Source organism: Cariama cristata, unplaced genomic scaffold (assembly GCF_000690535.1).
Source record: "Cariama cristata isolate BGI_N322 unplaced genomic scaffold, ASM69053v1 scaffold9352, whole genome shotgun sequence".
Lineage (NCBI taxonomy): Eukaryota > Metazoa > Chordata > Aves > Cariamiformes > Cariamidae > Cariama > Cariama cristata.
The window spans coordinates 34,701-48,089 of record NW_009605460.1 but is presented as its reverse complement, the minus strand read 5'-3'; the positions used below and the strand labels follow the sequence as shown (position 1 = coordinate 48,089).

Below are 13,389 nucleotides of genomic sequence, written 5' to 3'. Positions count from 1 at the left end.
GTTATACTGCACTGGTAAGTTCTTGTTTCATGTCTGATGACTGCTTTTTTGCCTTCCATAACTGACAAATTTGGTAACACAGTGTGTTTTGTGGATGATCTTTAAGCTGTTTGCAGAAAAGCCTGCGAGGTGCTAGAAAACAGATGTGTCTGACCCGAGATGAGAAATTATGTGGGTCATCTTGCTGTCATGAGCACGCTCTTGGGTTGCAGGCTGGCATGTTTGCTTCACAGACCGTAACAGAGATATTGAGAAACCTGTTAATAGTAAGAAATTTATTTCCTCCTGTATCTAAACGCAGCTTTAGAAGGAAGAAGTAGTTATTTCTGCTTACTAGGTGATGGGGAAACAGCACCACTTACCTCGTGTCCGCCAGCAGCTGTACACAAGATACTGTCCCTGAGCAGCGCTAGAGGAAGCAATCTGAGCACCGCAGGAGGTGGCTGATGGTGGGAAGGGGTTGAGATTTTTGTGGTGGTAGTGACTCGCTGTGGGTTCATTTGTATGCTCACTATCTGTTGATGGGAGAGAATTTATTTATGAATGATACAAGGCAAACATCTTCAGTCCTTGTGAGGAGGTAGTGATGCATTTCACATGTCTGAAGCTGGGGATCTATTATATGTTTAATGCCATGCCTGGATTGTTTGAGCTTAAAAAGTGTTTTTTCCTCCAGTGTAGTCCGAGTAGTTGATTTCAGCTTAGTGTTCTGCTGGCTGACTCTGGTGTGATGCAGTGCCGTGAGAATGACGTTTTTGTTTATGTCAGAAGTGGAAGCAGAGTGGTGTCATCAGCATGGAATTGTGCTTGGGGTAATTAGCCTTGCTTAGTTGGCCAAAGTACTCCTATTCCCAGCATTGCTACCTCTGCGCTGCATTGTGCCGTGATTCATAGCCATATCCATGGTGTCCTGTGTGAGATCGGCAATACTGCTCAACAAATTGCCGTGTTGCCTGTAACTGGAAGCACGCAGTAGTTTAGATGAGAGTCAATGGGATTTCCTCCTTTTCTTATACACAAAGCAGGTGATGAGTGTTGGGAAGACCAGGGAATGCAGAAACACCCAGCTCTGCCTTTGTGAGGATAGTTGTGTAAAGCAGCTTATTCCTGGGCAGTACGAGGGATGAGCTGTCAAAGAGTTTTCTGCTGTCAGAGTTAGCAGGGATTGATGACAGCATACGGCCAGTTGTGGTTTAATGGTGTCTTTGTGCTGGGTTGTGCATCACAGAGACAGAATCTGTGAATCCTGCTGTAGTTGATTTGACAGTTGCCGATTGTGCTTGTACATGAAAGCTTAAGACATGTTGGTTTGGTCTAGAATCCAGGTGATAGAAATCTCTGGAAGATCTTACATTTGAGACATGACAGTTGACTGCCCAGAGTTCAATCGTGTTTTATCTCAGTCTCTTCACCCCGCTTTTCTCCCTCTAGTCTAGGCATACTCGAAAGAGGGAGCTTGTTAACTTCTTATCAGGGCGAGGAATGAATCTACATGACATTTTCTGCTCTCTTCTGAAGAACAAGAAGGAAGGCTGCAGTTAGTCCTGCAAGGGTTGGTTTTTGGTTTGGTGGTGGTGGTTTTTTTTTCCCCTGTAGTAAACCAGGATTCAATTAAAGATACAGGAGCTTTCTGAAACCCCTTCAAAACTTCTGTAAACCCATGATGTGTATACACAGAGCTCTGCAGGGCTTTTGGGTTTTTTTGCAGCAGATTTTGTGCTTGGGCAACTCGGATGGTGGTTCTTGTCTGTAGTCAAACATAGTCTTGTTCATTGTGAGTGAAAGCATTTCTTTTGAGACCGGTAAAAGTCTAAGAGTCTGTCTTGCTCTGCTGGGCTCGTGCACTCAAGAGTGCTCTTTTTACAGTTCTGTTATAAAGCTTATTCAGGTAGATGAAGCTTTTTATTTGAATTGTAAAAATCACATAAAACCCAGGATGATTTTCATATGAAACTATTCATAGAGCCAACTAGACTTCTTGAGTGGCCTGTGCATGGGCATGTACAGTGTGCAGGTGGATCCATGAACTAGAGGTCATCTTAATACTTAGGGGTTTTTTTTTAGATACTGTGTAAAATCTGTGCTGCTAGTAATAAAAGTAGCATAGAATCATAGAATGCTTTGGGTTGGGAGGGACCTTTAGGGGTTATCTAGTCCAACCCCCGTGCAATGAGCAGGGACATCTTCAGTTAGATCAGGTTGCTCAGAGCTCTGTCCAACCTGACCTTGAATGTTTCCAGGGATGGGACATCTACCACCTCTCTGGGCAACCTATGCCAGTGTTTGACCACCCTCATTGTGAAAAATTTCTTCTTTATATCTAGTTTGAATCTACCTTCCTTTAGTTTAAAACCATTACCCCTAGTCCTGTTGCAACAGGCCTTGCTAAAAAGTCCCTCCCCATCTTTCTTATAAGCCCGCTTAGGTACTGGAAGGCTGCTCTAAGGTCTCCCCGGAGCCTTCTCTTCTGCAGGCTGAACAACCCCAACTCTCTCAGCCTGTCTTCACAGGAGAGGCGCTCCAGCCCTCGGATCATCTTCGTGGCCTCCTCTGGACTCTCTCCAACAGGTCCATGTCCTCTTGCATCAGAGCTTCCACTCTGTTCGTATGCTAGTGTTATCTCCCGATTCTTGATTCTGGTGTGGTACAGCCCCTCTCTGCTTCTCTATTTTCCACAAGTGCTCCCAGTTCTCAACTGGATGTCTGGCAGCTGCTGCTGCCTGTCCCATGTCTCCACTTCCCCAGAGGGGTGGTTGGGGCAAGTGTTGCTCCCCACCTCCAGCAGTGCCCTGTGGTGGGAGAGCCAGGAGTGCTGGAACAGAGACATCTTGGCAAGTCCCCCGGAGGGAAGCTGTAGAGGGGGTGGCTGTGTTTGAACCCCACCAAAGGCAGGGGAAGGAAAGCTGGAGAGCAGAGCTGTCCTAAGCAAGTGGGAGGAACGGACCGGCAGGAACCTTATGATGCTGAGCAACGCAAGGTTGTGCACGTGGGACAATCATCCCTGCACATAGGGATGTGCAGCATGGGCCTGGCTGGGCAGCACCTCCGCAGGAGAGGACCTGGGCTTCCCGTGGATAATAAACATGAGTTAGCAGTGCACCTTTGCAGCGATGAGGGCAAACTGGGCTGTGTTAGCAAGCTGTAATCATCATGTTGAGGCAAATGATTGGTTAATTACTTTGCTACATTCAGCATTAATGAAGGCACATCTGCAAAACAGCGTCCCAGTTTGGGGCCGCAGTTCAAGAAGGATATCGACAAACTGGGCAGAGTGTAGCAGAGGACCACCAAGATGGTGGAGGACTGGAGCCCATGACACAGGAGGAGAGGGTAAGGGAACTGGGCTTGTTTTAGCTTGGAGAAGAGAAGGAGAAGGGGCAAGACTCTAAAGCCTTTCACTGCCTCTAATAGGGTTGTAGTAAAGACAGAACCAGGTATTTTTCAGGTGTGCCCAGTGACAGGAAAGGGCCTACAGCCACAGGTGGCCAGAGGAGAATTTTTGAATTGGACATGAGGAAAGGTCTTCTCTACAGGAGTGATTAAGTGTTGGAACAGATGCCCAGAGCGTCTGTGAAGTCTCTGCCCTCAGACGGTATCAAATCTCAACGGATAAGGCCCCAAACAACCTGTCTGAACTCTGAATTTGATCCTGGTTTCAGTAGGAGGTTGGCTTGGAGACTTTCTGAGGTTCCTTCTGACTGAAATGGGTAATAGCACTCTTGGTGCTGTCATCCCGTGCCAAAGTTTCTACCTTATGCTGAAGTCCCCTGTGGCAAGTGCCCTCTGCACAGCAGCATCGCCGTGACGTGGGAAGTTAGCCAGGCAGTGGGCGTCTGATTCACAAATCACGTCCTCCTTAACTCCCTGTCTGAATGTTACGAGGAGTGCAATAATTGGTGATATCTCTGCAATGTTTCTTTTTTTTATTTGAATAATGAAATATTTAAACATTGCTTCTAACTTAAAGCTTGTGCATTTTGATGTGCTTCTTTTGGTATTGAATGTTTAAGTTACATGAAAGTATAAAAGCATAGTTTTAGAGTTGGAATTTCAAGTAACTCTCACTTTCTCTTTTTAAGGTCAATGAATGGTCCTTGAAGATAAGGAAAGAAATGAGAGTGATTGATAGACAGATCAGAGGTTTGTACTTATGTCTTGTTTTTTGTTTTTCCTTTCCCTGTCTGCCTTCAAGGTTTTTTTATTTTAATTGGGGAAGACTGTGAAATCTAAAAACCTGGGGTACTCCAGCGGAATCTGGAATAAAGGAAGATGAATGTGATCCTGGGGCCAGTCTTAGTCTCTGTTGCAGAATGACATAGCTGTGAAGTTCTCCAAGTAAAAATTTCAAAAGAACCTGAATATTGTATGCTTCGAGCAAGACATAACACTCTTAAATCCCGTTTGCTGAGTTAGACTTCTTATCCAGAATTTCCCCCACATTGATTTAATGAATAGTATCAATGTAATTCCACATGTAGAAAGTTCCGTGGGTATGTACTGGCGTGAAGTACACATGCTAAACAAAGTCGCTTGGGAAAATTACACACAGAGGAGAGGAGGAAAAAAAAAAATATTTTTTTTCTCAGTGGGTGTTTTGCTATTAAATTATGAGCGTGACACTTTTGAAGATGTCTTGAAAAGCAGAGGAGTTGCTTATTATTACACTGCCGCTAGTTTAGATTCTGTTCTCTCTTCTGCCTGCCTTCCCAGAATCTGAAAATGGGTTTGGGGCTAGATTCTATTTTCCCCTTTTTGTCTTCTACCCTGCCCTCAGGATTGGTCCCTGGGATGTACTGGTAAAGGATATTTTGTGTCGGCATGTGGTTATTAGACACATGCCTGTTTTGAGTGACTCCTTAATGAGTACATTCTCCCTTCCCCCATTCATCCCCAGCCACACACTTCTGCAGTAAACTGACGGGGTTCATATATTCTCCCACTCGTAGTACGAGTTGGTTGGAGAGAGATGCTTGTGCAGTACAAAGTCTGTCTTTGTCCTCATCTGTAAAATGAGGAACAGGGTTTATGCCTCTTCCAGGAAGACCAATGTACAGTGGTGTTCATTATGCTTGTGAATTGTTTTGCATTCTCCAAGGCACTTTGTGTGGCAGTACCAGGCACAGAGCAACTGAAACGTGGCTGATCTTAACAGAGTATGTTTTAGAGGTCGCATCTTACCATGGGAGCAAACTACCTATGTGTTCGCTGTTGATGGTTTCTTGAAATTTTGGGTTTCTCTCAAATTTATGCATGCTGTAATACTTGTAATGGCCTGTATAGATATTGGGTTATGTGGCAGTCTGCTATTTTCATGTGGATGTAAATCTAATTATAGTAACAGCTCTAAACATGTCTGTATATGTATTTCAGAGTGTTAGATTCAAAGCAATACAGTTCAGCATGTCAGAGCTTAGACTAACCACCAACCATCCGCTATTCTGATAATTCCCATTAAAATAAAGTACAGAATATCTTTGTAATGCCCATATTGTGCTAGGACTTCACATCTTACTAAGTGTCAGCTGTGGAAGTACGTGGTTCTGCTGGACACTTACCAGGCTAGCAGGCTGCTGCCGAAAGATAACAGCCACGTGCCTCTGAAGGTTTTCCCAAAAATTACCCACTGTAGTTGGATTCTGCCACGCTTTATCATTTCAGTTGAGAGTTACACAGGAAATCGCTGCAATCTTTGAGTAAGAATGCTGAGCTGGAATCTGTCTTCATTTCCCTGGGGAAGGCTGTGCTAGGTGTGTTTTGATACAGCAACACTGGGATCCACCTGGGATGAACTGAGTGGGCTTGGATCACTGGAGCATTTGGCTGGCCCAGTCAGTGCAGTTACTAATATAGCAACACGCTGTTTCAAACCATCTGTTGTTGGACTCTTGCTGTCGTAGTGATTTCTATTTGGTGTAGGTTGCTTTTGAGGACTTGGAAGGTTTTGAAGAAAGGAAAGGTATCTTTGCGACTTCAGAATTGAATTTTTTGAGTTAATATAGTTGGAGTAATACAGTAACTTTGTGCTTTACTGAGCTTGCCAGTCCCTCTCGCGGGTGGTGTGAACTGCTTTGTGCCTCTGTTGTGCTTGGCAGCGCTGCAGAGGGACTGGTGTAGTGACTTTGGCTCACTAGAGGTGCGTAGCTGGCGCTGACCTTCAAAGACGGAGTGGACTGTGCTTGCGTATTTATGCCACTAATTTCATGTCCAGCAGTTTGTCATGCAAGTGAAAGCATTCGCTCGAGTACGGGGCCACCCTGTGCTAGTTTGGATGTGACAACACAATACTTGAGCTTGTTTTTAGCCTGACAAAGTGAATGTCCTAATTCCTGAGTGCTGCTGGAGTACTCCTGGTGCTTCCTCTTTTCTGCTGTACCACTTCAGCTGTTTCTTACCTGTTCTGATGTGCTAGGACTCAGCTCGCTCCTATGTCTGACATACAAATGTCTTCAAGCTTGTGGCGTTTCTGCAAATAATAGTGGAGAAGCAGCAAGGAGTATATTTTTCTGATTACTCCTACAGAGTTCCGCCAGTCCTTTAGGATAAAGATGCCGTAGAATTATATTGAGAGAATGACTCATCTTGAGTACAGAGTTCATTAAGTCCCATGTGAGAAGCTGCCTCGAAGTCTCCAAGTCGGCCTGTGCCAAAAAGTGTGTCTTGATGCCTTTGTTTTTATAAAAGGGCAACTTCTGATTCTTGCCTGTGTGTAACTTCTGTCTGATATAAATCAAGAAGACTCAAACAAACATAAATTTGAACAAAGCCTTTGCTAGAAATAATTGTTCTTGTTGTCGTTTCCTTCAGCTCTTTGCAGGAAGGTGAGCTTAACCCTTACCATCTGAATTGTTTATTTACTTTAGGATAATTTTTTTGTGGACTCTTAGATCCACATTTCATCAGTGGCTAATTTATTGCTGAGCCTGGAAGAGGAAGAGGGTTGATATAGCCCCTGCTCGTTCCTGCGTTTCTTTCTCTGAGCTTTTTGAGGTACCTGGCTTCTGCTGTACACAGCCAGTGTTATCTGACGAGACAGACGTGTGAACAGTCACATCAGGTTTGCTAGAGAAACCTATGTTATTTAAGGAAGCCTATTTAGTATAGAATATTTGAAATCCAACTATTTGGTGCTCATTTAGTACAGGCTTAGTTCAGTATTCCTGCTCCAGCATGCTCTTACAAAAAGCTGTTGAATGATACCAGGGGAGTTTGAACGGGCCCTTTTAAGTTACAGCTGACTGTTTATCAGCATACTAGTTTTTGCTGATAAATTATCCATAGCTTTGGTGCAGCCAGACAGCTTATAATTTTAATGTACCAGTTTATATGAACATCTAATCCATGTGTGTTTAAAGTATGAACAGTAGAAAACCAAGACCTTAACTCCTTAAGTGCAAGTATAGACTTGGTTGGGCGTCCAGTTGAGGCTCAATGAGTTGTGCCTGATAGGGGGAATAATTAAGTCTGTCTGCAAGGATGAAGGCTTTTCTTTGCAGTAATTAACAAATCTGTGGTTCTAAGTAACTCTTAAAGTTGTGGACCCACCCTTATAAATTCACTGTATAAGTGGGCTTTTTGTGTGTTGGTTTTGGTTTTGTTTTTTTTTTTAAAGGCAGTGTATATCTAAAACTTTCTAGCCTCTGTGAGATCAGCCTTCAACAGTCTTTCTGAATGTATTTTTTTCAGAAAAACACAATTCAGGGATTTAGAAACAGCAAGGACAATTTTGCCTACAACACCCCTCAAATTCACTTGAAGGTGGGCTTATGGGTTAAGCTTTGAATGTAGTCTGACAGGTCAGTATTTTTGCTAGTAAAATGCCTATCTGTCTGCTGAGACTACTAGTTTTAAACTCCTTGTGACAACTTTGTTCCTTCCTGGTGAAACAGGGCTATCTGATGATGAACTTGGAAGAGATAATCATGTGAGCAGCAAATCAGTACAGTAGTCTTAAACTCTGTGTGTATATATTATATATGTGTGTATGTATTTATATATATATGTATTTATGTCAGGCCAGTTTAGTAGTCAGGAACTTGTTCTGAAGTTGTAAGTCAAGTAGTCATCTCAGAGCGCTTTGTTCTTACTGGACCTTTTTTGCTTCTTAAGAATTCATCTTGGTCAGCTCAGCTTCACGCAGTAATATTCCTGGACAGTCCTTTATAGTACTCTTAACTGCAAAGGAAATGGATGTTTAGTAATGAGAATTTTCCTATTAATATTTAGTTGACTCAATCATCTAACATGTAAATCAGCCTAGAACAAGGTCTTTGAGTAACAGGGAATCTGAAATCAAGCAGAAACGATTCTTTGCATTGAAAATACACCCCAACAAATGACTGGTTTCTCTTCCAAATCGTTAGCAGCTTGTCACTGTTTGCTGTGGTTTTCTGTACTCCAGATATCCAGAGAGAAGAGGAGAAGGTGAAGCGGTCAATAAAGGATGCTGCCAAAAAGGGTCAGAAAGATGTGTGTGTGATCTTGGCGAAGGAACTGATCCGCTCTCGAAAGGCTGTAAGCAAACTCTATGCATCCAAAGCTCACATGAACTCTGTTCTCATGGGGATGAAGAACCAGCTTGGTAAGAACAACTTCTGAGCCCGAATACAATGACTCCTGTAGCGTTAGAGGTGAGGTCTGAGTCTCCGTTTTCAGAACCAAGGTCAAATGCAGGCAGAGCTTGAATTTGGAAGCAGTCCTACTCATGTGAAAGGGAGTTGATTCCAGTGGGCTTCAGGATCCAGGGAAATTCCTCCTGCCCGTAGCAGGCCCAGAGGTATGAGACTGCTGCAGTTCCACGTCCCCACATCCAGCCAGGCTGAGCACCTATTCCCAGTAGGCACGCGCACCCACGCATGCACCTGCAGACACTCACAGCAGTGCCTTTGCCAGCACCTATGTAAACACACGCAGCTTTCACACAAACGTGAACACTGACAGCTTGGTCCTGGTCTTCCTCTTCAGCTAATTAGGACCAAGGTCCACTAGTAGAACACACATGTATATATATGTACACACGCATACAATATAGAGGTTGTTCCAGTAGCTGCTTTCAGACACCCAGTCTAAGCTGGCCAGCTGTCTGATAACTGGCCCCGCATCTCCTCCTCTGCCTGAGCCGCTGGTACCTGGTCCTGTGGGCCCCTGAGGTCTGTGTATTCCCTGGTCCACCTCGATCCCTCCCGTTCTGTATCTTGGGTCGTTCCCCTAAACATCCCGTAAGAAGTTTCTCACATTCAGTCACGTTCCTGCAATCCTCTTAAAAGATCCAGAATAATTTTTTCCAAAGTCCAAACATGCTCTTTTCCCTCACATCCCGTAGTGAGTCCTATATCCCTGTAGGCAATAACCTCCTTCAGCCTGCAGAATGTTCTGGAGGCTGTTTCCCCATTGCTCTGCCTGGATGGGTTTCCTGCTCTGGGCTCTGAAGTAGTCAGGGAACTGCCAGTTGACTTCCTGGGGTTCCTGCCCCTTGTTGTTCCCTAGATCCTTGCTGGCTCTCTGTGTTTCCTCTGATTAGCTGCTCAACAGATGATCTAACGCCTCTCCGCAGAGCCTGAGGGTTGTGGTGACATGAGGATCACGTGCTCTGAAACAGAACTCTCATCCAGTAATCTGGGGTACATTTTTAGTGTGTGTTCCTAAATAATTTGAATGCGTGCCTAGTATCCCTGTGTCCTCGTGGAGCCCGTTGTTACTGATTTTTGACAGGACCTGTAACGTGACATTGATTTCCTTCAGTAGAATTCCCTTCATCTTGTAAATGATTGTTTCTCTAGCAAGAGTCTTAGGACACTTACTAAGTCCTAAGTGGAGATGGGAAGGCAATATTTGATTTCCTGGATGTACATGAATCCATTTGCTCTGTGGCTTAATATCCAGCTCTCTGGAAACCCTACTTGGTCCTTTGTGCTCCTCCAGTACCAGCGTATTTCCCTCGTTCCTTATCCACATCAGAAACCTGTAGACTTCCTGCAGTATTTTCCATACCTTAGAGCGTTCCAGCCTGTAACAAGAGCGGAGCAGAAAGCAGTAAAGACAGGGAAAGACTTGGTGGAGGTTAATGTGCTACTGAAATGTCAAAGTGTTTCCCCCCACCCCAGCATTATCCAAGCTAGGTGCTAGTAGATTTTAATACTAGATGAGTGATAAATCAAGAGGTGCAATGTTAACCTTAAGTGTAGTCTTACGGTAGGTCGAACGTGGCTCCCCATGTACCTCATTCAGAAATGCGAAGCTGGCGCCATCCTTGCAGCCTGAGGTGTCCCTTAAAAGGAAAAACTCAAAGCAGCCTCCTCCTTTATTACCACTACCAGCATCTTCATCTTACTGGGAACGTTCTGGTACGCTTACCCGAGCAATAGGAAGGAATCTAGAATTCAGTCTGGGGTTTGCATTAACATGGTTCATCTTGGGAAATGACCACTAAAGGTGATTCCTGTTAGTTTGTTAACAAGTGTAAGGCTCTAAAGAAATTAAGTATTAAAATGAAAAATAATATATGCTGTACCTTCATTTTGCTTCATTAAGGAGTGACCATTTTATATACAAACAGGTAAGTTCTCCATGACTGGGAAGCTGCAAAGTTAGAATTCTAAGAACCTCGAAATACCCTTAATTATTGCATTTTGATCTTGGTATATCAACATATGTGAGAAGAGCTTACAAGCTATATCATGAGAATAGCCTCTGGAAAGAGTATTGTTAAATTCAATTTAAACTACACTTCTTTCCAGCTTATCTGTTTCAGTATTAATTTTCTAGCTTTTTGCTGTGAAACTGTTGCGCTAGAACTTCTGCCGGAGTTAGGTTCTGCTAATTGATGTTGGGCAGAAGGTCACTGGTTTGGTCAGCAGTCAGACGTGGAGCTGGACTGTAGCTCTGCTGGTGAAACCCTCAGCAAGACCTTTGGCTGCCGAGGGGTGCAGGCAGGAGCTCCTCTGGGATCTCTCTTTTGTGAACTGGGTGCAAGTGGGTTCAAATCTCTCTGCAGGCAATCTAGTTTGCTCCAGCTCGTCATACAGGACCGGTATCTTTCCTATAAACGTAGTTTTTCTGATGTAGGTAGAAGTTGAGCTTTTCCAGGAAGGTAGACAAGAATGAAGAAGCGGGATGCGCATTTCTTTTTTTTTTTTTAAATTAAATTGCCTAAATGTAAACAAATTTCTGTCTATGTAGGAAGGGTGTAATTCTCTGGTTTTGGTGATGTATGGATCGTTCAAGCTTTTCTATACCTCTCCTTCACAGCCGTTCTGAGAGTAGCAGGCTCATTGCAGAAGAGCACAGAAGTCATGAAAGCTATGCAAAATCTAGTAAAAATCCCTGAAATCCAAGCAACGATGAGGGAGTTGTCCAAAGAGATGATGAAGGTAAGCTCTGTTAACATAAATAAGCCTTGAGTGAACAAGAGGTGTTCGTTAGCGTGCTGTGTAATTGCTTAGGTGGCCCCTTTGTCAGAGGGCTTGCGTGAGCTCTACCAAACAGAAATTAAAGCAGCACGTAATAGCTGAGGACTTTCTAGGAAGTTACTGTATGTGGGGAAAATCCTGCGTTGATGATACCTGCGGCACATTTGGTGTAAAGCTTGAAGCTGAAAAAAGCTGCTGAGGTTGAGGATGGAAGGAGGAAGATTGGTCCCTGTACAGAGCGGTTGCGGCTTGGTCGTCCTAGTCTCCAGGGCTGGGGGAGACCGAGGCTCACGGCAGGATTCACGCCGGTGCCCGGTGACTGCCTGTATCCCTGAGCTTCTGGCTGTCCTGGGGAAGACTGAATTTCCTGCTTTCAAGGGATGAAAATGGTGGTTAAAAAAGACCCACCACAACAGCCTGTTGCGGAGTGGGGAGCTGGAATGCCCATCTTGGGCAAGACGGCTAGTCTCATACTGGGTTTGAAACATCCAGCGTAGCGTCTCCATGTGGTGAAAGTGCTCTGATTTTAAAGTACACTATCTATCGTGCTGTCACTGTGGCTATTATCTTTTCAACTACCAAAATTGTTTTGCTTTTTCTTGTCTTACCACTCTAGACTGTTTAGTTCAAATCAGTTTATTCCTTAATAATTTTACTGTCATGCACCAGAACAATTTGGCCATATCTAGGTTGCAGGCCCTGCAAAGAAACGTTTTCAAACACAGATGGAAAAAAAGGGAAGCTATGTCAAACACTAATTTTACAGCCTATTATGCAATTTATGCTTCAGGACTGAAACTTGCACTTGTATTTCACATGCTTGGAGCAAGCTGGGTTGTCACTGTTTTGACATGCAACAACAGTGAATAATAGCTTGAGGGTTTCAAAGTGAGAACACGTGTATTCCTCAATTTTTTTTTAGTGCTTTTCCTGTGCACCAGTTGTACAGATACGTGCGTAAACTGTAGGCAGGTGTGTTGGCCACCCTCGTGCAGCAGGATAGCCTTGATCTGGAAAGCTTGAAAATGCCTGGCTAGGTGTAACATGGTCCCCAAAGTAGGAGTGTTTCCTCTTACTCTGCTGTTTCCAAGGGCATCATGCACTGCCTTTTTGTTTTCTGCTAGGCTGGTATTATAGAGGAAATGCTGGAGGACACCTTTGAAAGCCTGGAGGATCAGGAGGAAATGGAAGAGGAAGCAGAGATGGAAATCGACAAAATCCTTTTTGAAATTACAGCTGGTGAGTTTGTGCACGTTTGCTGAGAGTGGAGCCTTGCCCCGGTGCTGTTCAATAAGACGCAGCAATTTAAATCTTCACCTGTTCTGACTTAACTGCGCTCTCCCAGTGCTGTCGTTGCCTTTGCTAATAGGTGGAGTGCTCTGACAAACTGGTTTCTCAGGGAATACTGGCTGGGGTTCAGTAAAGCATAAGTAATACGCATCAGCTGCTCTCTGTGCAGCTCTGTAATTGAGGCTTTAACAGATCAGTGTGTGTCTGTGCAGTGGATCCTCTTAACAAGGTGCAGCGTGCATGATTGATCGGATACGCTGTTGTTAATGAAGCTGCGTTGCCATGAGTCTTAGGCTATGTTGTGATTCCTGGCTGTAAAATGCCGTTAGTGTCTTAAACTGTTTGGGGGGGTTGGGGTGTGTGCAAAAAAACCCCAAACCACAAAACAAACAAAAAAACCCCCTAAAACCAAAACCCAACCCCAAACCCCAACTTCTGCCTTACAGCTCACGAAGTTATGATCTACCCTTTTAGTTATTTGACTTAGATAATGCATAGAACGCTCCTTTACCTGAATTCTTGTGGCACGGTGTGACAAGTATCGGTCCCGACGCTGCGCCCAGCTGTTACATGCCGAAAGCACAGCTCCCCAGCTCCTGCCCTGCTGTTACCTTGTGCCCGCTGGCTTGTTGCCCTCCCTTGTTTCTGACATCCTGCTTTGCTTTTTCCCCATCCTGTTTCCGTGCTGGGAGCG

General features: G+C 44.3%; 1 protein-coding gene across 1 annotated transcript in view; it reads left to right on the top strand.

Annotated features, from left to right (window-relative positions):
• Nucleotides 1-3,220: 3,220 nt before the first annotated feature.
• The window catches only part of CHMP3 (charged multivesicular body protein 3), a gene marked incomplete at its 5' end in the record, with an annotated part of 10,795 nt that continues 626 nt past the window's right edge, over nucleotides 3,221-13,389 (top strand). Inside the window, 5 exons of the mRNA XM_009695958.1 lie at nucleotides 3,221-3,330; nucleotides 4,080-4,140; nucleotides 8,399-8,578; nucleotides 11,245-11,366; nucleotides 12,530-12,644. Coding sequence (XP_009694260.1) covers nucleotides 3,221-3,330; nucleotides 4,080-4,140; nucleotides 8,399-8,578; nucleotides 11,245-11,366; nucleotides 12,530-12,644 — 588 coding nt within the window. The remainder of the gene's footprint in view (nucleotides 3,331-4,079; nucleotides 4,141-8,398; nucleotides 8,579-11,244; nucleotides 11,367-12,529; nucleotides 12,645-13,389) is intronic.